Source organism: Diachasmimorpha longicaudata, chromosome 15 (genome assembly GCF_034640455.1).
Source record: "Diachasmimorpha longicaudata isolate KC_UGA_2023 chromosome 15, iyDiaLong2, whole genome shotgun sequence".
Lineage (NCBI taxonomy): Eukaryota > Metazoa > Arthropoda > Insecta > Hymenoptera > Braconidae > Diachasmimorpha > Diachasmimorpha longicaudata.
This window is the reverse complement of record NC_087239.1, coordinates 1,091,357-1,116,817: the sequence shown is the minus strand read 5'-3', so window position 1 is coordinate 1,116,817 and position 25,461 is coordinate 1,091,357. Positions and strand designations below refer to the sequence as shown.

At 35.7% G+C, this 25,461-nt stretch overlaps 1 protein-coding gene and 1 long non-coding RNA gene across 5 annotated transcripts in view; one reads left to right on the top strand and one right to left on the bottom strand.

The window, feature by feature from the left end:
- Window positions 1–25,461, bottom strand: part of LOC135169770 (A disintegrin and metalloproteinase with thrombospondin motifs like) — a 152,787-nt gene that overhangs the window by 45,384 nt on the left and 81,942 nt on the right. For all 4 annotated transcript variants that reach the window (XM_064135065.1, XM_064135063.1, XM_064135066.1 and 1 more), the window contains one exon: window positions 4,244–4,344. In XM_064135065.1, the coding sequence (XP_063991135.1) occupies window positions 4,244–4,342 (99 nt within the window). In that variant the 5' untranslated portion in view covers window positions 4,343–4,344. The remainder of the gene's footprint in view (window positions 1–4,243; window positions 4,345–25,461) is intronic.
- Window positions 1,176–4,230, top strand: LOC135169771 (uncharacterized). The gene is made up of 3 exons (XR_010300252.1): window positions 1,176–1,801; window positions 2,107–2,359; window positions 2,434–4,230. It is a non-coding gene; the product is annotated as an uncharacterized LOC135169771 (long non-coding RNA).

Sequence of the window (25,461 nt, the reverse complement as noted above, 5' to 3'; positions counted from 1 at the left end):
ACCTTTGAGGTAATTTTCTACCGTACAGTGATTTCAATCCAAATCGCATTGTTCCATCGTCACTTTAATCTAAGATCAACAATCGGGTGAAATGTGCAAAGTTTTTAAGGAACTACGAATGCCCCTCGTGATGAAATAGATTATGTAATAGTACTGTGCGGTTTAAATGTCCAGAAAAAATTCCACACTCAATAATTTCAGGAGAAGGCAGGACATAATGTCGAGCAGTTATGTTTTTTGTTCGAATGGCGAAGTATAAGAGCCGCTACCAATGAATATTCAAGTTTTCCTAGCAGATTCAGTAAATCATTAATGAAAAACAACAAAAGTGGCGTTGTATTTTTTCTCATGTCTGCGTTTTTATCTTATGACCACTAAATTCACTGGTTGTTACACGCGATTTGAGGGCACAGTTGAAATCCTTGTAACCGGTAGGGTATTCGTTGATGGAGATTTCCACTCTCTTTCGATTCATTAACGAATGCGATTGAGGAAGACATTTATAAAAGCATGGAGTTATACTTATCAATTTATTCAATCGAGAAGATTGATTTTTTCAATATCGTATTTTTTAGAGTCTACGTTTCAAACTTTTTATTAAAAATTAATTTGCAGTTAAACTGAATAGGTCTTTGTATGATTTGTATTTCTTTTATTCTCGTGTTTCCACTTAAGATTGGAAAACATTTTTATAGGTGAAAATTCAAAGATGTTTGGGGTATGATGTGTATGCTCTTTTTTCATAGGTCTAAACACAGGGACATGCATGAGTGGGACCATTGCTAATGTGAGTCATCAGGTCCAGGGTGTTGTGGCCCTTTAGTGTTTTTAGTTGGTTCGTCTAAGGAAATGAACCAGACCGGTTGTGCCTTTCGAGCATATAAAATAAAGGGAATAACTAAGATTCACACGTTTACATTCATTATGACTATCCCATTTCCAATAGTATTTTTCTCCTTGAGTATTTGCCACGCGATTCTCATTATAGATTTTATTTAGGAGGACATAAGGTCTGACGCGGTATTAAAGAAAGTGTTATGTTAGTTCATTTTTCATCATTAAATATTTGTTTTTAATCGATGTTTGACATACACACGGTCAATTTGTGCAACTGATATCTAAAATTTGGAAATACAATGAGAGAATAAATTAAAATTCGAAAAATTCTAACAACAATTATCTCTCCAGTTTCAGGGTTAAATATTTGAGATATCACAAAATAAACTTTTCAAATCAATGGGAAGGTGGAAGCATTTTTATGTTCCAACATGGGGCTCGGTGAAGTTACAGATAAAAAAATGATATATTTTTGTCGTCTTCTGGATAGTAAACTATTGTGCAGCACAATAAAATCGACGGAACAGTGCATTTTTATGAGAAATACACGAGAAATAATGACGCTTGTTGATAAATGTTTCCGGTGTGCGGTAGAATGCGACATTCCGACAACGCTTTCGTGAGACTTCGGTACTCTTCGCCTCCCCTCCACAACGGCAAACTTCGGCTCACCGTGACCCGATGATTAATTCCGTTGCGTGAAATTGAGATTTGTATCCAATCACCCATTTAGGCCATCTTTCGTATTATGTAATTTTAGACATAATCTCAAGATAATCCATTTTGATTTTAAACAAACCATTTACGTTATTTACAATCTAGAAGATATTTTCTTGATCATTGAAAGTCTAAATTTGTGCAATAATTCATCACCAGTTGTGGCTGTTTGCGGTGAAATTTTCGCATCATTTGTTTGTGTCGCATGTGTATTGGGCTGGTTGGTTTCGATGACCACAACTTAAAGGTAAAAAATACAACTACATTTATATGCAAAATGCTAAAATACTAGAACGTGTTTCATTGCCACATAAAAATGCCTATTAGTACCATAAATGTTGTAACTAATGATATTTGGTTTCATAAAATTGAAGAAACAGTACTATAAAATTGTGAAGATCTTTAACAATTCCTAACTAGATCAGTTATTTCATTGGTGCCTTCCTCCATTTTTTACTGAGCTTTGCTGTAATTTTTCGTTAACTCATTGTGATTGGTTGACGATGAACGCCGAATATATCCGAATATTTCCGACATTGGACCTTGTCATAGGATCTGTTGCTTCAGCCGTTTGACGTCGATTTACGATACCGATATAGAAGTTTTCCTGAGCCGATAAAGAAAGTTGACTCGACCGCATAGTAATATTTCTCAGCCCTGCAGTTTGCACCGAGAGTGTAAGGCACCGAAGTAATTTTCATTTGAAATCGCACTATAAAAATTCACAAATTGTCCCTGTGGGATAATTCCAGAGACCTGTCATCTAAGATGGCAGACGTTATGAGCGATCACGTTTCTTTCAGATGTATGATTATTATGTCTTTAACCTTCTGATAAGAATTATTCCAATTATTAATGTTAATTTATTTCATTTCCTAGCTTGGACATCAACAAATCGAAATCCCAGCCCAGTGGGACAACAAGGTTCTTGCAAATTTTCGAAGTTGGCTTAGGAGAATATAACCCAGGCTTCCTGACTCACATCATCGTCCAGACACATCTTCGATTGACTGAATCTTTCATCAATCAAGGACCAATTAAGAAATTCGGAGAAGCCGAGTCGACGTGGATTCCTACGCTATCATCGAATAAAATGTTCTCCACTTTTCAAAAACTCACGTTTCTAATGGTTTTCTAGTCGCTTCTCCTTTTATCAAACTTGCATTCATTGAGAACGTGCAAGCCACTCAATGTGTCACTGTAATTACTGAAGTACTGAATAATCCGCTAGCACTAAAGTCAGTGATGAATGCGTTCAGCCGTGGAGGAATAACTATTAGAGTATCACTCTAACAGACTATGGGACAAGTGAGTGAACCTTCGCATACACGGACAAAAATTTTGTATAGAAAAATTCTAGTGTTAGTATGAAAAGAGAGGAGCGGACTTTGATTGTCCGAATCATAATTATTCATTTGTATTTCTATGAAAATCTCACAGAGGCTCCCAACAGTTTTACTAGGAATTCCGAAAAATTCCGGACTCCTTGTAAAACTCATTCACAATGCTTTAAACATTTGGAGACATTAACATCAATGAAGCAAGGTTGGATAGATCTGTAGTATTGGCAATTTATTCTTAGAGCTTAATGATTGTATTTTAGAGTAGGATTAAGAATCGCGGGATGAAGTTCTCCCTAGTGTAGCTATAAGATTTTATTGTAGACGTAGAAATAGGTGCTATTTGCATAGATGGTACAGGGATTCGAGCACGTACGATAAGAGTACCTTGACAGCCATATTTTGTGGGTTTATGAGCAGCCCTCAGATGTAACAGGGGAACGTCGTTTCCAGCCAGCGAGGTCCAGAGCCGCTTGGACCACGTGACTCTAGAGTTCAGTAGAAGGTAGTTAGAGGTCAGAGTAGAAGGTAGTCAGCGTGAAGATCTGATAGTTAGAGCGTAGACGAGGTGTGGAACGAGTGCCACCCTAAGTGTTTTGTAAGTGTTGGAAATCCGCCTAAATTCTGGACCCTTCCTTCCCCCGCGGCGACTCGCCGATCGTATGGCCCCTGGATCATAACAATCCAGTGTTACCAGGTGCCTAACTCAAATATTTGACGGTTGAGGCGCCACTTCCTGGACGTCTCAATCCCGGAAATACGTGCTAAACGTTGTGGAATAGATCACGTGGTGAGAATTAGGCCAATTGTCGCTCGTGACCTCACTCATCGATCTCTCTCCATGTGGATCTCTCAAAGTGAACATCGCTGTGCGTGATCTCGCAGTGTTCTTTTTATTCAGTATATTCTCAGGGTTTTTCTCATACACATATTAACTCATCGTGACCGCTCAATAAACTTAATGTCAGTATTGTTCTCATCAACCCCTTCACATAAAGTGATCAATGTTAAATCTCAAAACGGTAAATTGTGTGTGCTGTGAAATCTCCCGGTCCCGCTCATTTTTCACCACCCCCCTTATCCCGGTCTCCCTACTCGTCCTCCTCGCTCTCCCCAAAGCAAGTCGTTTTCCAAACAGTAAGAGTAGCGTATTGTTTAACGTAGTTTCAAGTCGTATATTTATAATAATAACTTAAACATAATATTTAGAAATGTTTAATAGTGTATAGTGGTATAAATAAAAATATATATAAATCTGTTAAACGTTTGTGTCTTTACAACAAACTTGCGTTGGCCCACATATCCCACAGATCTACTTACTAATAATTATTATGTGTGAAATATCTTACCTTCTGACATCGTGCGATTGATACAATGGCCATGCACAGAAGAACGAAGATACGGTTCATTTTGTGTTGATATACTCCTGACGATAGATCTTGCCACATCGCTGTAAACAAAAAACAAAGAAATTCATTATTTTGACGTCATTGTAATTTCCAATGAGTAATTTAATTGAGTAAAAGATATTGATAATCGACATATCCCACTTGATGATACCTCAACTTCTTTAGTTCTGGAGTTAATATAGGATGGTAATCTCGAAAAATAACAAGTCGACTGTTGCTTTTGCTTATATCAATTATTGCACGTCATTTTGTCGATTAATTAGCAATATGCGACCGGAGATTGCTGTTCATCTAGACAGGGCACATATACCTTCATTAATTCATAGCAACGCCTCCATGACATCCCCATAAAAGTCTGCTATGTACGCACTCTATTTTAGAAGATTTATTCTTTATTTTCTGTACGAACTAGAAACCTATAAATTACTTATGATCGATAGCCTTCAAGCTGTTCTCTCATTTTCACAGTTAAGCCAATAGATGAATATATTTAACGTAGTACGTAAGTCTAATACTTAGAAAAATATTTATAATCTCCAGAAACACCAAAACGTTATAAATATACAGTCCAAGTAAATGGCGCTAATTGTTCCCTGAGCCTTCGCGTCTCTATCTCTTCAATGCTCCCAGTTCTTAATTTTCCAAAAACCTGTTACTCATTACATGAGTAATACCTCACCTGTCTGAAAAATATCTTGCCCCTTCATACCAATCTTTAATTGCAACGATTCACGTGGATTATACTAGCAAACAATTGTTGAATTTTTCCGATACTGAAGTCATTGATATACAACTCATAAAATCTCGAAAAGATCCCTGCAAAGTCCTCATACGGCTTTAAGAATCCCCATAAGACCTTCTTACTAGATACTATATGGCTCCAAGGGACCCCCATATAACCCTCTCGAACTCCCAATAAAACGTCATAACCCAGAACAGTCATAGAATCACATGAGGTTTCATTAATACTCCATTAATATCCCATAAGAACTCCCTACGCCGGGTTACGAACCCTGACAACGCCCATAAAACCTTCATAATGCCCCCAAAAGATTCCATAAGATCAATTTCAAAAAATCGTTCAAAAACTTAAGCTGCCATCGATACCATTTTCAAACTCAATAGGTGCATCATCAGCACGATTCTACTCAGTCTCGCTTCGATCATGTCGGGGACATATTTGTCTTCATCATGACAAAACAGGGTTGGCCTCAGATTCATATGCATATATGGAGATGGGCTGAAAAAATCGGATTCCTGACGCACCAACTAGTCATCCTGACAGAAAAAACTGGAATCCTAAAATTTAACTGTTACAATGCTTTCCCTCAAAAGCAAAACTCAAATAAACTTTATATTGAACACTAATTGGTATGAAAGTCCTCATGGAATAGATCATGTCCTTGGAGGCGATGTTAGGAACGCATTCTGCAATCCCAGAATCAAAATAGAAGAACATTAAATATTCCTCATATTCTTTTTTCTCTCGAGTGGAAGCGTTGAAATTCAAGTTTTACGTTCCAATTTCCCGGCTGTTTTACTCAAATTTACCGTAACAACTGCACTGCCATTATTTTTTCTCGTCAAAATAAATTGAAAATAACCAAATATAACTTACTACTCAGTAAATACGAAAATATCCATCGAGTAGTTACTAAACTTGCAGGCAAATGGAGTTTTAGAAAGGATTTCAGCGAAGTAAACATGGCCGAAGTAGTTGGATATTCTTAATTGAGAATTTCCATGGCACAGAGCAACTAGAATGAACTTGTTTCACAGAATGTTGCCAGACAAAAGAAATGACAGGGAAACGAATAAAAAGTAACTCAGTGGGGATAACCAACATTCGTGTTGTCTCTAGTTTCATGCGTGCCGAGCAATCAGGGGTCCGTTGCGTTACCTCATTTCGACCCGTACAAACTACATTACTTACTGCTCTTGATCCCGGAAGGAAAGTACCCACTGCGTTGGATTGCAAAGAAACGACACACGTGAATGTACAAGACTGAGTAAATCGCTACTTTCCGAGATTTTCAAGAACATAGACAAAAGGGGCGGTAATCATTTCGCTCGGTCAACTCCACATTAGTCACAGAATCTTTATGGTTTTGTGTTTACATAATTTAGTCATGGGAACGAAACGATGTGCATACTCATTACTCAGTGCCCTGAAAAATGGACAAATTACAATTTTTGGGTTCTTTAATTGTACACAAAAAGAATTTTTGAATAAAAATTATACTCCTAGAGGGGGAAACGTGGGACGAAATAACAATCAACCACTTTTTAGGTCATGTTTGTTGGAAGAGTTAGACTTGGGAGGCTAATTTTTGTGATAAAACTAACCTCCTTCCCTTGCTTGGCACCCTGGAGGTCTAATTTTTATCTAAAATTTCTTTTCGTGTAGGCGGTAATCGTGTGGATTCGTCTGAAAGGGGAAAATACGAAGTTTGATAACCTTTGCAGACGGAAGAAATATAAAATTAAAAGTGACTACGTGAGCGCAGTAATGGAGGAACGTACCGGAAGCACTTTCAAATGTTATTCTTCTTAAGCGACCATTTGCGATGCAAAATTCTCTTTTTACGATTTAACATAGTACTTTTAAATGGATGAAACAGCATAAAATACGTAAATGAAAAAAATAGGTAAAGTTCTGATAATTTTTCAAAGCATTTTTCCAATTTAACGAGGAGAGATTCAGATTCAGATCGGACAAATATCATTTTACAATGATAATGGGTTGTATTTTCTTGACTTAATACTTTGGTTCCTACTCTCCCGACTCTAAAATTGTCTTTTAGAAAATCATGTAAATTATTATAATGATTGAGATGAAGTACGCGGAGAAATTTTCTGTATAACTTGTAGGGTAATTTCTGGAAAAATCACAATCTCTCAGTTGTCAAAATGTTAATACTTTTCTGGTTAAATTTCTAGTGATTTCTGATAAATTTTCACGGAAGTTCAAAGAAACCTGTAAGTCAGACCGAATAAAATTTCTAGAGCGAGCACTGGAATATTTACCTGATGACCACTTTCCTCCTTTTTCCCCCCCGTTAGCACAAGAATCATTTCCAGAATTTTTTGAGTTTCTCTTCGAATTATCTTTTCGAGAAACCCCCCGAAATTTTACTGTAAATGTCAAAAAATTTTATTTTAACATCAAAAGTAGATATTTTCATAACTCAAAGATTGTCATTTTTTCAGTACTCGCACTAAAATTTTTGCACAAAATTGCTCTCCGTGTGTGGAATTTCTTCGTATCTGTTCCGTCCGAAATTCAATCCCAAATTTTTAGCAGAATATTTCTTTCATATTTTCTTATGTTTAAAGAATTCACTTTATTTGCATACAAACTTGTTATTTCTGTCAGTTTATTTGTATTTTTAAAAATATATGGAATGCTTTGAGTATTGGTTGGAATTATTGATGGAGGATTATGGATATCATCGGAGATGTTGCGGTAGGCAAAGGGCAACGGGTTTCCGCCGAGTTGTGCCAAGGAGATCTTCCCGAGCGTTAGGATGTCTCTATAGTATTTTTATATTTTAATATGTCGGGGTTTAGTTTTCTCAAAGCTGCTTCAATCGTTAATTCACGATTAGAGAGCGTTCTTATTTTCGTGTTGATTAAGTAGAAATTAATTGGAGACGTTTGGCATATAAATTACGGTCATCGCAGGAATTGGTAAAGAAATCATGATCTATTGAATGGTTATTCTAATTGTCGTTGTTGCAATAGGTCATTATTTCATTGATCAAGTTTTCGGACGTTTTCTCAACACCGCGAATATTAACTACTTGCAATAACTCTGAGCAGTTAATGTTCAGGACGAAATTAAGAGCGAAAGAGATAGTTGAACCATGAACATGTATTTATGGTCTCTATAAATACAGTATAAGTGAGAAAACAACCGGGATGAAATATTACGCAGTGAGGATTTCGTTTTCAATTAGAAATTAATGTGATGAAAGTGATGATTTAATTGGTGATTAATTAAGTGGCAGGAATTAATGAGTCGTAATCGTGGTACGGTTTACAATATGCAATTTGTAATATTACTGAGGAAATGAAAAAATCGTATGAAAAAGACAAGTGAAAAAAAAAATGTGTATAAAATTTATGCACGACAGAAGTGAAACTTCTTAGCCATTAATTGTTAAAAAATTTTGTCTGAATTTTTTGTGATTATTTTTTTCATCCCAATTTCAACCAATCAAATGGTGGCATTTCCCGTCACGTGGTACAAGTAAGAGGGTTTTACTTCGGATATTTTTCGGATATTTCCCTGTTTGTTGCTAAGCAATGAAAATATCCGATAAACAATTTGTACGCGTTTCAAACCCCAAAACTGGCATTAGAAAAAATCAAGTTCAAAGACTTTACCTCGACATGAGCAGATTTGGAGGAGAATCCTTGGAGATTATTGATCAAAAAATTAATAATAATGTTCCTAATAATACAGTGAAGACAAAAGCCACAATTTGGAAACAATTCTCTGCATTTTCTGCAGACAGAAAATATACGCCGGAGAAGCCACAACTACGAGTGAAAAACCATACTATATGACGTGAAATGCCACACATTTAATTGTTTGAAATTGGAATGAAAAAAATTATCCAGCCAAATACCCCTCGACCTTCAAAATTAACCGGATATTGCCCTCCAGTTTCCCTGCGTAGCACCGATCGGGATAAGTGTCGCAGAAAAACGCTCGGGATTTTTAACCTGCAAAACTTATCCCTCTCGTTGCTGCGCGAAACGAAACTCTTGGGAAATATCCGATAATTTTGAAGATCTTAGAGTATTACTACTGATAATTTTCGGAAATGTTTATTGAGCCACACAGGAAGATTTTAGAACATTTTGTCATTGAAAATTCGGGATCTGGTGGAGAAACCAAATAGAATAGTCAATTTCTGTTCCATATTTCCCTGAAAATGAACAGAAAACAAGGAAATTGCTGTCAATGCATTTTGGAATTCGGGGAACAGTGACACCGAAGCCCATTTAGGACAAAAAATCAGGAAATTTACGATTTCACTGAAGAATCAAGGAAATTGATCTCCAATATTCATATTAAAGTATATATTTAAATAAATTACAAAATTCTCATTTTGGAACCACTCAAAATTCGGGAATTTTACTGAAGGATAAGTTAGACCGGAGATTTCCTGATTTTTAAATGTGTAAAAAGCATTTGATCCCACTGGATTGGTAATTCCCAGTGAACTATCCCGATATTAATAAAAAGATTTTATTAGTATTGTTCATCATATTAACAAAATGAGTCCTTTTCTTACTCCGAATCTATCGCGTTTTCGTTTCTCTCCCATGTCCCTTTCCGTCCGACTGCCCCATCACGCGCGCCATCCCCTCCCTTTTCCTGTCGCTTTTTCGTTACATACGATATTGGAATTAGAGCCCAACGAGGGCATATAAGTTTCACTTCAAAATTACTAAAAACAGAAATAACATATTTGCAATACAAAGTGGTATCTGTTGCAAATTGGAAATGAAGCGTTCCAGACATTAGATGTAAATTTACCGCGATGAAAACCAGTCACATGTTTTGTGTGATTGTGCTTCATGAGGTATACGCGGATATGATTACTTTACAAAATTTTTCAGCTTTCAATGTATTTTTACCAACCGATGAGGTGCTATTAGTTTTGCAAATGTCATCTTGAAATGCCCATCATTTGGGCACTTTGGTGTATATTATTTCGTCGTTTGTTCGCCAATTCCTTCAGGAAAACTCAAAGGATTTAAAAATAAGAACCAGTTTTTAAAGTTGGACGTTGTTTCATTCATTTTCAAATATTTCAGTGGATAAATTGGACCGGAACATAAATTTTTACGGCAGATCAATCTGGAAATTTTATTTTTTGAAGAAAGATGTAGTACGAACGATTTTATAAAAATCTATTAAAACGCATTTGCGGTAACTTCACCATTTTGTAAAGAAAGTTTTGAAGTTAAGGCGAAAATGTTGGAGGATATAAATCACACAATAACGACCTTCAATCAACTGAAACAATAAAATGGCCAAAGAAAGAGAAGTGGACCAGACATACCAATTTTTTCAAAAACTACATTTTCAGGCAATTTGTGTTTCATAAAAATAGATTTCATAAAAAATTAGTCAACTCAGATGATACCATACAACATCACTTTACAAATTCGAATCCGAAATATAATCTAGGCGATGGGATTGGTGGAAAGTTTTGCTTTGACTGAACACCGTCACGGACCATTTTTGAACAACATTAAACGATCCAAACTTCAAAACACGTCTTTTAGTTTTTTATGGTTATTTCAAGGAAATTGACCAAAAAAAGAGAAAACGTTAGCATTTAAGTATGATTATAAAAGAAAAAAAGGGCTGCATAAATAAATAGGAAAAATAAGTGCTTCTCATTGTGTATAACTATTAAAAGAATGGGCAATATGATCAATGATTGTGAATCCGTGAATCAAATAATGTGGATGAGCGAATCAAAAAATTTTTTTTGGGATAGTGACAAAGAAGTATTTTCTAGGAAGAAATTAACTTTGATGGTATTTATGGTATGTTAAGGCAATCAATGATCGAAATGACTGGCAATGAATCGAAGCGAATGAATTTATATCAATTCAGGAAAATATTGTTTTGCTATACTTGGAAAAAGTATTTCTTTCATTTTCGCTCGTAATTTCTCTCAGTACATGAAATCGCCCTTTGTTCCATGAAAATAGGCATTGGCTTCCACGTCCGTGATTTTAATTTACCACCGAGTAAATTAAACCCCCCACACTCACCATCACATATTAGGAACAACCGTCGACATGGGACACCCACTTGTTTCACTTATCTATAATAGTCACACCTCAACATCCCTCTCTCATCTCGCTTGTGTATGCTTATCTAGAGATATATGTGTGTACTTCCTTGGTATACATATTTCAATGTCAATTCAAGGAAGGGAAGAATGAAAGATACACGGATCGATCCTCTTATTTTATTTCCCCACAGCAAATTTGTCCTCTCACTTATAGTCTTAACACCAGTGTTAAATAAATTTGCACATACTGATGGACACGTCAACACCCAGGCGTTTTCTTCGAATCACTCTTTTGGAAGAGATCGATAATTGCATGCGCTAGTGCAGCAATATTTTAGCATTTTTTCTCGGCAACAACCTCCGAAGATAGGGACCCGAGGGCCAGTCGTCTATTGAATCATGAATACATTTGAATTTAAATGCAAATTATACGAATGCATGGCAAATTTTAATTACCGGTAATAAAAATAAACTCTCAATTTTTTACTCAACACACACTCATAATTTTGTATTGAATATTTTCTTCAATACCCAGGGAACAGAAGTTGCTGATTTTATTGACAATTTCGTAATGTTCGACACTTCAGTGGTAGCATTCAGGATGGAAGAGTTTTTAACCTCTGGAATTTCATCTTTATCGGTTTTAATCTTTCGCAGCTAGTGCAATGAATTAAGCGAAAGTAATGCTTCACCAGTGAGGAAAGTTACATAAACGTTAACCACGAATCGTTCATGGAATTTAACAATAATTTATTATGAGAATTTTTCTCTTTACATTCTTCGTATATTAATTATGCCATAAATTAATGATTGAGCAATATAGGTGTTGTCGGACAGAATGAAAAAAAAATTCTAAACAAAGAATAAAACAACGGACACGCGCCAGATCGAAGAATTGCTTCATCGAGAGTTGTTTTATGATTGGATGGATGTTTTTGGACAATCTCCCTTCGAGGAAGTTCTCTCACTCCGGAAGTGTAGTATGAGGATGATGTTCATGTGCGATCGCTGTTGGATACGTAATGAGTTTCTCGCTTTTAAAAAACGTCGAATCATCGCGTGCGCTGACATCTCGAGCTAATCCACTCTTAACTTCACGTGAGTTTTTGTGGAGATCGTTTGGGAATTAGTGGAGTAATTAAATTCTTACATGTGGCTTTGAATTTTTTTTTCGCTGTTGACATGTTAATTGATCATTAGGAAGGGAAAAATGGCTATCTTTGATTCGATTTTTCCTAGTTATGAGTTGTTTTGTAATTAAGCTGTCAATTTATCGGACTGATATTGAAATGAAAAGAGTTTATTCGTCTGAGTACTTCCTCATATCGTGGGGATTAAAGTATTATAATTGCATGATTGAATTAATTATAATTCCACGACTCAGAAGCATGGAATTTTTCTTACTGCGGAATTTAATTGAAAACTTAGGTAATGACTCCAAATTTCCAATAAACAATCTTAGGATTTTCAACAATCACACAGTCACAAGACCTTTTCGCCTATCTGATTACTGAAAAATCAAGTAGTTTTCAGAATATTCAATAAAATTAAAATTTTCGGAGGTATAGAATTACAAAAATGATTTAACAATTTGAAAACTTGAGCTACAAGTTACTTGAATTTGTAATAGCACTGAAATATCCATCGTAATTTAATCTGGAAACCTCAATTACACCTGAAGTTTCCCGCCTGAATGAAAGAATTTATAGCTGATTTGATCTTCAATTCAATTCAAATTATATATAGGATAGAGAATTAAAAGGCAGTGGTTGTCTAAATTTTCCAAAGTTTTTAATGCAATTTGTAATGTTACTAGGGAAATGAAAAAATCGTAAAATGAAAAAAGAATAAAAAAAATGATTAGTGAGAACATGAAAAAGTTTCTAATTCTGTGCAAAAGAAATAACCGTTTTGGTTTTCGGATACTTACCAATGATGTTATGGACTCTACTAACAATCATTGATGATAATAGCATTGCTTAAAGTAATCCACCATCAAAATTCATTTTTCAATCGCTTCTAGTATAATGCAAATTCAGTCGGCCCCTCCAGGTTTTTAGTGGAAAATTCATAACAATCAACAGCATCGAAAGTTATTGGGTAATACTTTGACTTCTTATTATGTCTTATTTTTCATCGCGGGGGCTAATTTATTTTATTAATTTAAATTATTATCTTTTTCTGTTGAAATTTCTATTTTCGGGGTTAAATCAATGATCCTCTAATGAGAAGTGGATATGCTACTAAAAACGGTAAAAATGATCGAGAAATTTCCAATTTTTGATGTTATTTACTAATGAAAGAAGTAAAACTACTGTGACCCAGAAAATGGCCTCTGCAGAAGTTGATCGAATTTAATTAATTAAAATCTGATCATAAAGACTTTTTCTGTGAATTTTTGAATTGTGAGGTATTCCCTGAAGGATTTGTTTATTGCAAACAATCCCAGGAGCCCGGAAAATTTGGTTTAATTTGCCAAAAAGGGTTTGGCTCGATTTGAAATGAAAGAGTTGATAGAATTTCAAGTTTCCATAAAAATTCAAGTAAAATTTCAGTTCTTAATGGGAGACATAGAGGAATTTCAGGATTTGCATGAATTTTTGAATGAACACTAGTTTGCGTGCTATTTCCTAGAAATTCTCAAGTAGAAATTAGTATTGTATGATTGCCCAACTCGCAAACCTGAAAATGACTACGGAAAATACAATGCCGGATGGTCCTTATGGGGTTGTTAATGCGTGTCGTTGGTCGTTTCGCATTCGGCACAACTCCACAAACTACAAAAAGTAAAAAAATCTCCGCCGCTGATCCCGCAATATACTATTGTATCGTGTCCTCGATTTTTCAACGAATGCTTTCAAATTTAAAGAAGCCTGCCATTCACGGAATTGTCAGAGGGCATGTACACATAACAATATATATCAGTAATTTTTCAAAAAAACAATCGTCCCACGGATTCTCTTCTGTTTTTCAATAACACTAGTCATTAGTCATTTACTCAACGTCATGCGACAGAATTACCTGAAACCTTCGCAATATTTTTCTCGTTTTGCAAGCAAAACAACTGTCGCTCCGAATCAACGACTTCACGGTCTCCTAGAGTCAACATTTATTCCTTGAATTTTCGAGGAAGTCGTGCAAAATCGAGGAGACTGAAATTCACGGGAATTATAAAAGAAATGTACACACATCAAGCTATATTGCTTTCAAGCAAACAATTATCAAAGAGCATCTCTCCTCCTTTTTTCACTAGTTCAATATAGAATGATCAATCATTGGTCGTTCATTCAATGTCATGTGACAGGATTACCTCAAAGCTGTGCAATATTATTTCCATTTTGCAAGAAAACCACTGTCACTCTGAATCAATGACACCACCGTCCCCTAAGTCAACATTTGCCCCAGTGAGAACAGTTCTCCAACAACCGGATATATCGATCTTTCACTCGAGAAAAACGCGAGACACGGCTCAAGGTTAGTTTTGTCTGCCAAGACGTGGCGAAGGTCCGACCACACGTACTCCACCCATTAACCATTTTTTTTTCCTGTCTACCTTTTCAATGGAACACATTGAAATCTCAACAACGTTCTCATTTTCAGATAATTGACAAATACTTTTACGTCGGTATTATTTTTTCTGAATGATCTATTGATTTTGTGGCTGTATCAAAGATCGGGTCGGGTGACATAAGTGAAGGTCACGGTGGACTGGCTTTGTTTTGGTATTTTCAACTTTCTAATAAGAAAATTAAGTTGTGTTGAACCACTCAATTTTCATATCGTTGAAGTACCTGAGAATTCTGTTTCCTCGATAAGACCATCAGCAGATTGCTTTGGTTTTCACGAGGAGAACGAGTCGAGTTGAAAGACGCTATCAGAATACGTCTGTTATTTTAGGATCCAAATGTTTTCATACAACGACGGAAATTTCATTTGCATAGTAATATAATACATCGTAAGGGGATTAATGAGTAATATATGAATCCGTTCCGATGTTGAACCGATTAACATATTTTGTTGCAGGTTAAAGATTGACCAAGAAAGTGCAAATTTTTTCTAGCACCAAATACCAAGACGGTGGCACTCTCACGTATTATCAGCAACGTGCAAAATTACTGGTAAACTTTATGAAATTTTATTGCTTGAAATATGAACAACGAAAAAATTTGCAGATGCTGTTAATCGCCAATATATCGAGAAAGATATCTAAATATTTGAAAACCGGTCATTTACATTCTCAAAATACCTAATATTTGAAGGATAAATTATGCATATACACTATCACCTAACGATAGAGTAAATAACCTAACATTTGGGCTTTAGCACTTTAATAAAATGAAATTGTAAAATTAGCACTATAATGTTGGGTTCAAGAACCTTACGAAATTCAACTAATTTAATTATTTCTGTTCATTCTAATGCTGTTCAATATCGTTAGATTAAGGGAGTAGTGCTTTTTTCAGAGTCCATTAAATTTTCAGCAAAAAAAAAATGTATACATTTTTTTGATGGTCTGAGCTACCGATAAAATTTAATTTATACACATGACATCGTATCTCAATCATATTTGATAATCGCGTCGTTTCGAGCCTTCAAAGAAGATTTTTGATCTTACAATTGAAGGTCACGCGATGACTTGTGTTTATATTTTGGTATTCGACCTTTCTACCGAGAAATTATGGTCTCCATTGACTTCAACGCTATATTCTCCCAAGGTTGGCACAGCCTACAGAAAAGTATTATCAATGAAAAGAAATTGTGATTGGTTCCACCACATAAAAAATATTGTATGCGTTTAAAGTATAGTCTGACAATTATTCCACGTATTCAAAACTGAATTGAGTTTTCAATAACACATGATTATTTAAAGTAAAATATATGAATGTACAACTGTCATAAATTTTCTTAAGTGTTGCACTTTTTTAAAGAAAATTTACACTAAAAAATTTAGTATGTTATTGATTTCCAAGTCACTTCAATAAATCAATCAATTTATGGAAAGAAAAATTCAATAAAAACTACCCAAAAAGTTGGATGAAGATAATTTCAGAGCGAAGTGTTATTTAGGAAAAAATAACCAAACGCGCTTAAATTTCTACACGTCAAACCAAAATTATACCACAGCTTCTGGATTTTTCCAAGGTAAACCGTAATTTTTCTCTAGGATCATAAACATATTCAAATTCATCTTCTAATTTTCGTGTGAATAAGACTTCATCGCAGAAGTACTAAGCGTTTTCAGTATTTTTTATTCAGCTTTCCTCTATTTGTAAGATATTTAATTCCATAAGACTCCCTCAAATTTTACTGTAAATTACAAACGATTTTATTTATTTATCGCTGGCTGCACCTTATAACCACGTTCATTCGCTCCTGCAGCTTTTTCTCTCATATATTTTTCATTGTCCCACGCATCTCATATCGTCACGGTCAAACGGACATTCACGCGGATTGTAATTCCGCGCGTATCCTGTGTTTATCAGCGTGTGTGGTATTGGAAAAATTTGTCACCTTGATGCGTTTTTCTGGTAAAGCCACGGCGAGCAAACACGGTTCAAGGATCAGACCGGAAGACGGTCGTCGATGATGGGTTGTGCCGGCTACTGATCCTCTGAGTGTTTTTGCGAATGGTCAACGATCAAATGTTGTATCCGGACAGTGGATAAAAGCCTGAACAACCTCTCGTGTTTTTGGGAGTTTTTGGGGCTCTCAGGGTATTCCAGGGTTCGGAAAAAACGATAATTTATGTTAGAATTTGAATAATAAAATAAATGTTACACGGAGAAAACATGTTTTTGTGAAGTTTATGTTATTTCTACCAATTATTCCTGAATAAATTAAATGCTATTTCAGGTATTGTGTTGAACGAGAAGATTATTATTTGATACGTCACTTCGGATAACGATTTATTAACAATTTGTTGGAAAATTAGAACACAGTTCTTCTGTTCTGCTTCAAAAATCACTCGACAGGGTTTTTCATATGTTTGAAATAGTTTCGAGAGAAGGGACTGATTTATGATCTGTTATGCTCTGGACTTGAGAGCATTGTGATCCTTACCACAAGTGGTATTCAAAGGAGACTCTGTCCTCTGGAAACATAAAGGTTCCATTGTTTTTCTCCTAGTAAAGATTTTTATATTATAAGAAGTTAGTTAGTCTCTGGACAACGGTTCACTAGTAAAGACGTGTCTTCCTCGTGTGAATAAAGTATATTACAAAACTATTTCCACTGTGTCTCAAATAATTTAACCATTTGCACCCATAACCTAATACAATTGATAACATTTGAAATTGCTCGTAATGATTTCCCCTAAGAAAATCTCAAATCCGGAAAATTTAGAATAAAAAGGTTTTTCAATCAACTTTTGGTGATTTTCGAGGTCAATGCCACATCGAATCTAAGAACTAGATCATTCAACAACCTCTAGGGTTAAAACTCAATTTGGGCTACTTGAAAATTCCTGCCATTGAGAAATGCTTTCCAAAAAGATCATTTTTTCTGTCAAGAATATCAAACCTGGCTTGGGAATTTTTTTCCCAGTGTCTCTCCATAATTATGTTTTTCAATCACCTGTTTATAATTAAATCATTGGAATTGCTTAAACTGTCTTAAGCCTTGGTGTTCTAATGCATTAAATCGAGTTACGATAAAATTCAGATGTATATGAATGTTTCAAAAAAAAAAGTACTTAAATATTCTGAAGGAACAAAAGGTCTTTGATTCCCCAAAAATTTCAAAATAATTTAATTTAAAAATTTATCAATATTCTACCAAATCAAAGTACATTAACTGTTCTATCACCTTCTAAAGATCAATATACACAATTTACGTTCTAAAGAATGAAGATAAAATTTGGCAGGAATTTTGTTTAAATATTTCCAACTCAAGTGATTTTTCATTACCCGAGTGGCATGCATTATAGACAATTGAAATATGTTATTCTCGAATTTTTTGTCTGAAACACATAATTTATCATCACCCAGCCTCCCTATGATTTTAATTCTTAGTAACCAGCGTTGATCGAATATCGATAAATAAATAAGAATCCCATTACCAACAAAATTCCGCAGTGATTGATCGTAATTAATGATGACCATAGACAGCGATTAACGTTGTTGACGAAGTTCCAAACGGATACAAAGGTATTAGCATGAAGAGAAGAATGCTAATAATGCATCAATAAGTGTAATTATTTTTTGATCATCATTGCGTAAAACCTCAATAAGGATGTTAGTAACATTGAGCGTAATGAAATAATTGTGGCAGTCATTATCGATACCCCTAGGAAATGATTAATGATTGTCTCATTCGTTGATGAAAGACAATAGGAGCGGGACTCCTTTAAAAAACCGCTTTGTTTCATGCACGTGACGAATTTATTAAATGTACAGACATTTCCGCGATGGATACAAATCAGTTTGAATATTATTCTGCATCGGGCTTATTACGAAGGGACCACGGAGATAACTCCTCTCACGAATTGATTGTTATCTGAAAGTACTTTGCCTCACGCTAATATCGATTGTAATACCTGATTCTGTGGCAAGGTAAACGAGTTTGCGTTTCAACTTTTATGAGGCATTTGTTTCACACTTGCTTTAACAAATTCATTGGAATAATCGTCAGAGGTTGTATTATGAGCTTCTCACGGCAATGGAAATGTATTTGGAATGAGATTGATTGTTCTCGGCTGATGTAACATCTTCCCACTGACAATGAGAAAATAAAGGCTTTCGAGACATGGGGAAGCTGAAGTAAAATGTTCAGCTGTGGTACGATTATAACTAGAAAATCGTCTAGAACTTTAACAACGAATTTTATTTTGCACTCATTCCAGAAGACAGTACTTCGAGACACTCAAATTCAAGGTTTCAACATATCTACTGGACTGGGATAAGCGGAAAAGTTCATGAAAAATATGAAAAATAAAACAGAAAAACGTTTTTTTCGGTTGTTGAAAATGTTTGATCTCTATGATATAAAGCCCCTTTACATTTTGTAATTATTCATATTTTAATATATTTATGATATCAGTTAGAGACTGACGTTTAAAACAACTGTAATGAAGTCCAAGCTTAATTCAGACCTCTTTGAGTACTGGAATGATGACCTTCTTATAGGGCTAAACGTGAAAGCTTGAATAAACCTTGAAGAAAAAGGCTGATGAAAGGTTCAAATACTAAGAATAATTTTAATTTAATAAATTGTCTCATTACTTATGATTTTTCTGATCTGCAACCCCGCATGTTTCCACTTAGCCATTCCGGAATTTATGAAATTTTAGAGTTTGTTAAAGTATAAGACACAATAAGTCTATTATATTTGCATTTACTTGAATCTTAAGTGATAAATTATTTTATTTCTTAACGAAAATTTGTCAATTTCTCCTGACAAAGGCTGTCGTAAATCTGACAAACACCTAATTTGTTTTGTTCCTAGAGACGTCACGAAATTTCTATTGATGGAAACGGTTTTATTTCCTTCACTGATATGATATGATTTTTAATCATGGGCATAGGAATCGTATCATCCTTCTGCACATGATCTGATTCTGAAGAATCACATGGAAAAGATGTGAAAGTGAATGGTCCCTTCTTAGATGTTCCATCATATCCCAACTTCTCTTATGTCTCTTATGTCTTTATATCGCAACAACAAGACATTAACAACTTTTGAATGGGCATTTGTCTGTTTTTCCTAGACGTATGAACATGTGCTTAGAAACCTAGTCCTTTGAAATTTTTCAAACAATTTAAATTCACAAAAATTTGATTTTATTCAAAGATTTTTAAATGTTTAAAAGATCCATATAACAAGTGTACGAAACTCAGAGACTCAACATTATTGTATTCTTTTATCAGGAGACTGATAAGGCAAGGCGACATTCATGAAGAGATTTTTGGTGCCTTTGAACGATTAGGAACAATTTCTTCGTAATGAAAGGGTGACTGTTCGGATGAAACCAAATAGATTTGATCAAATTATTAATCAAGACTGATATCAGACAAGACTGAATTGAAAACCTTCCGCATCAAAATACTGCGGTTACGTGAAATTATTATTAATTTATGGGAGTCTAAAGTTGATAACTGAACAGAAGAGTTCGGACTGGTATAGATCTCACTGGAACCTAATACATCGAGTGCGCAGTTTTTTATTCTGTATATTACGCATGGTAGGACCATAATCCTACTAATGTTACTCAATAACATTATTTTAAAAACTACGAACTTATTTTTTGACTTATCTTCCCTTTGTTAGTTAGGATGGTGATGTCAGTTATTTTAAATGACCACGAGTGAATTGAGAAAGACTATTATCAATGTAATTTAAATTGTAAAAGAGCCGAAAAGAAACACAGAACTCAAAATTAAGAATCGGCTTGAGATTGTTATGACTGTGTTCAAGGAAAATATAATTCATTTGAGAATCTTATTCAATTATGCGATATTTTTCGAATGCATATATTATTCAGTTTTAATATTCGAACTACTGATTTCGAGAGGTGTCTTTCCTGACGACAATTGATGGCAATGATTCTTCTGCGTAATCGATGAATATCGGAGACTAAAATAGCCATTTCAGTAGTTTTTCACGGCTGAATAAGAGAGATGTTCAACAGAGACATTCATCATTTGATAATGTGTTTTGCAACGGAATGAATTTGTTTATTCGACCAGAGCGAGTGACCTCTGCTGCGGCCACAGATCAAACTCAATAGTTTCCACGAGATAACTCCCCTCCATTCCATCTCTATGGGAAAAACATAGGGATTACGGCGCTTATGGTAATAAAAATGGCTGTTTATGGAGTTAGACAGTAATTTATACGATCGAGAGCGTGATTCTCAAAAATGTTGATTTATTTCATCTTTGGGAAATACAAATCAGTCAGCTGTAAATTTTTAACGACCAACTTTAATTCCCAGGTGAACGACAGATTTATCACCCATTTTGTAAATTATTTTCAATGACTCATTCACTGGGTGTGACAAAATGGTCGAGTCATTGAAATCGCGAGGTTTTTTTTCAATTTTCCAATACGATATTGAGGATGATTGAAGGCTTAGGGCATTGAACGTTCGGAGATTGCTCAGTCACGCGATCATTGAGAGTCATTGAGAGAGGATTTTATATTCATACAAATGGGATATGTGACGCAAATTGACTTGACTATTTCCTTCGTAATCCCCGTTAGCATTTGGATTAACTACATCAACATGAAATATTGTCTTAAATAAAAATTTGTCTGAATTCCCGAAGATCCAATGGAAGAAACTAGAAAAAACTTACTGATTTTTGATAATCAATGATTTTTGTTGTGGGTGATAAACGGGAACGATATTAAATATTACTATTGACAATTGTGATCCCCTGACATTGAAGCGGCTTACTCAAATAGAATATTAGTATAAGGAAATATTTGGTCTGAGATTGGTTTCATAATTGTCAACATTGGCCGAAGATTGACCAGTGTAATGGTCGATGATCGGCCCAATATTTGGATGATAACAACGAGACCGACATGGCAACGAAAAATAGGTTCATCAAAAAGGCCCATGAAGAGGGTAGTCTACCGGAAAATATTCGTCGGCCTGAATTTTGGTCCCAATTATTTCGCAATGGTCATTTTATTTTTTTAAATGATGTCATAACAAAAAATGTTAAACAAACCCTCGTCGATGGATTTAAACCCCTTAATTAAGGATTTTGCAACAGTCAATTATTAATGAAACTCAGTTTAAGCTAGATAATTAATCAGCTATGTCGAGACTCACGTCACAGATTCATTTGCTGACTATTCGAGTTGAGAGGTCTGATAGACAGAGGTTGAAATGAGATATATAACTTAGTTATCTTCAACTTTAGCCGATCACTAGCTCGGTATTGGAGTATCAGTGCTGACTGATTATACGTTTGGCCGAGTAGTATCCGGCCTTGAACCACAACACTTAACTGTACGACACATGGGCCAGTCACCCAGGTAGGAAATGCCAATGTCCACGAAACGGGCCAGGTCTGGCACGAGACTGGCTTGCCAGATCTGGGCCACCAAGCTTGGCCCGAGGCATGGCCAGACCGGCAAAGAGCATGGCTTGCCAGGCTTGGGTCACTAAGCTTGGCCCGTGGTATGGCCAGACTGGCAAAGAGCACGGTTTGCCGGGCTTGGGCAACCACGCTTGACCCGAGGTATGGCCAGACTGGTAAAGAGCATGGCTTGCCAGGCTTGGGTCACCAAGCTTGCCCCGAGACATGGCCAGGCAGACAAGGGGCATGGTTTGCCAGGCTTGGGTCCCATATGGAACAGCATTCCAAAAATTGAATTCTCATGGGGAATGTTCCTTCACTAAATTTTTCGTCCTTTGATTCTCCTTCTTCCGAAGGTACCATTATTTCTTCTGAACATACTATTTCAGGGGAAAATATGCGTGGATATCACCGTATACCACACATTCTATGACAACAGCCCGTAAGATGGCGTGTTGAGTAGTCTGATTGTGGCAGTAGACATGAGTGTCGTGTGCGGCAATTTATTATTTTAATATTACTCTTTTACTATTGTAATATGTCTCAGAGTTCATATTCACGGGTTAAAAAATACAGACATTTTCATCAACTGAAGAAAAAAGAATCTGTAAACGTAGAAGGCGCTAAAGAAAAAACTCCGGATTACAGTGAACGCAATAATGCCGATGAGGAAGAGGTTAGTTTGCCAACAGCCAATGAAATAACTATCCGTAGTGGATCTATTGTGGATCAAATTAGTGGAGATGTCGATGTTCGACATCTCGATGATAATGCTAGTGCTTGTGGTGATAGTTGGTCGGGTGGTGATGGTGATTGTGGCTCGTATAAGCATCTTAATGATTGCATCAGTGAATCCAATAGCAGCGTTGGAGACAGGGATGAACCAATTCTTGGGGGCTCAGGTTGTGATGGTGATTCAGATGACATTGACAATGATTTCAACAAAGTATTCACTGACAGCATTGGAGACAAGAATACACAAACTCTGGACAAATTGGAACCGCGGGGAATGGAGCAAAAAATTAATCAATGGGCAGTGAAATTCAGAAGAGCTACAACAGCAGAAGCAATCGATGAATTGTTAGCCATTTTAAGAAGTGAAGGTTACACATCAATACCCAAGACTACACGGCAGCTTTTGCAAACTCCCCATTGCAGACACCTAACAACCATGAGAGGAGTATATTAATATATGAATATTGTTTAGTATTCGGCTGTCATTGAAGTATTAATTATATTTATTATATTTCTCCTGGCGAGGTCGGAAATCCAGAAGATGGAAATAACAATTGGAAAATGTGATGTATCTTAGCATAATAAAGTATTTTCTATGTCATTTCCTCATAAGTTAGATCACGGGAATAAATATCCGTTGTTGGTTCAGGGATTAAATATTATGTCCAAAAGTTTAAAGGGAAAAATAATAAGTGGATTTTTAATTTTTAAGAAAAATTCTAATGAAAGTAATTTCAGCCATTGAGAGCTGTTTTCAGTATTTGGTGATTCAAGTCAAATAATATTTATAAGGTTGAAGTTTCACAATCGGACTGCGTCCATATTCCCCAAAGATTTCAAATTTAAGGGTTGAAATTAATTAGTTATATGTAATCCTATCCAAGACTTTTTTATATTTCTAAGTTTGTTTGAAAGAGTGAATATAATAAGCAATATTATATAGAACTAGCACACAATCAATGCAACTAAATATCATTCTGTGTTCCGGAGTTGCAGATGGAGAAGACATTATTGTAAAAAAAGGACGTCTTTCCGAGATGAAAAAATAATTCTTATCAGGATAATTCGTATCAGCAATTGTCTATGGATATAAGAATTAATTCTTATCATCCATAGCGGAATAAATTATCCATAATATTGCTATTATAATGACTGTTTTCATGCTTGAATTGAAGCACGATAATTTATCAATTCTAAACTACTAATTTAAAAAATAACATTGGTGCGTTATTTTGTTGGATATTTTGTTAATACAATCTTCGAATTCTGAAGACTGACTGCTAATATTATTAGATTGTAAGAGAGAGTTTATTAAGACTTAATATGGTATGTCGTATTAAATTTCGGATTCAAATGATCTACGTAGATTATTTATTTTAAAAGCGGATGAAAATAATCCACAAAAGATTTTTCTACAATTTATACCTGCAATCATTTTTTTGAGTTTTCATATTCTGTTCGCGGAAAAATCTCATAGTTGTGATTATCTTTCATGAAAATTGGAGATACAAACACTGCATATCTTTAACTGTTCAACCAAAATCGGATGAAAACATGTACTATGTCGATAGGAGGAAAAAAGTTTTTGATTGGCTGAGTTTTTTTGTCAATAGATTTAATAAATTTAAATATAAGTTTTGTCACATAATAAAACTGTTTTCTGTATAATGTTGAAGGTAATAAATACATGTCTGCTTATCAGATATACCGTTCATATATTTATTGGTGATTCTGAACCCAATACAGGCAACGGTTGGAGCCTGGCCACAGCTCTGGTCGTAAATCTGGGCCAATTTCGGGCCGAATGGTCAGCCCAGAATGCGGCCAAAGTTCGGCAATAGGTCTGGGCCAATTTCGGGCCGAATGGTAAGCCCAGAGTGCGGCCAAAGTTCGGCAACAGGCCTGGGCCAATTTCGGGCCGAATGGTAAGCCCAGAGTGCGGCCAAAGTACGGCGACCGAAGTCTGGCCAAAGTTCGGTCCCAGGCCTGGCCCCGTGTTATCATCCCAGGGTCTAGCCAAGTTCGGCGCGAGTTTGGCTGGAGCCCGGGTGCCGAGCTACGGCAGCTCGGCGGCCGTGCTTGTACCAAGGTTGGCCCATTCGTTTTTTCCTACCTGGGCATGGGCCTAGCATGGATCCACTACTGTTTGGTGCAAACACCATTGGTCTAGAGTTGGCAGTACAATTATTAGTGTTAGAATTTTGATCCTTGCATTGGTGAAGGATTGGCAATCAAGCGTCGGGTAGCCTGTGTTGGGCCAGCTTTTAGTCGCAATTAACACAATTAGATTTACACCAAATCGTAATCAAATATTGACACAGTTTTTGATAACTGAGAATTACTGAAGTCAGTGCCCTGAGCTGGTCGCCGTGGCTGAGTTGCTTAAATTCAACTTTTGTAAACAGGACCGTTCGCCGTATCGAGGAGTCGAATTCCAGTTATTTGTCATTTTTCTACGAAGTTGGCACGAAGTCAGCCATTATGGGCCCAAGAGATCCATTAGTATTTGTGATTCGCTATGGCGCTGCTACTCCCACGACCACCGAACGTCATGAATGAATAAAGG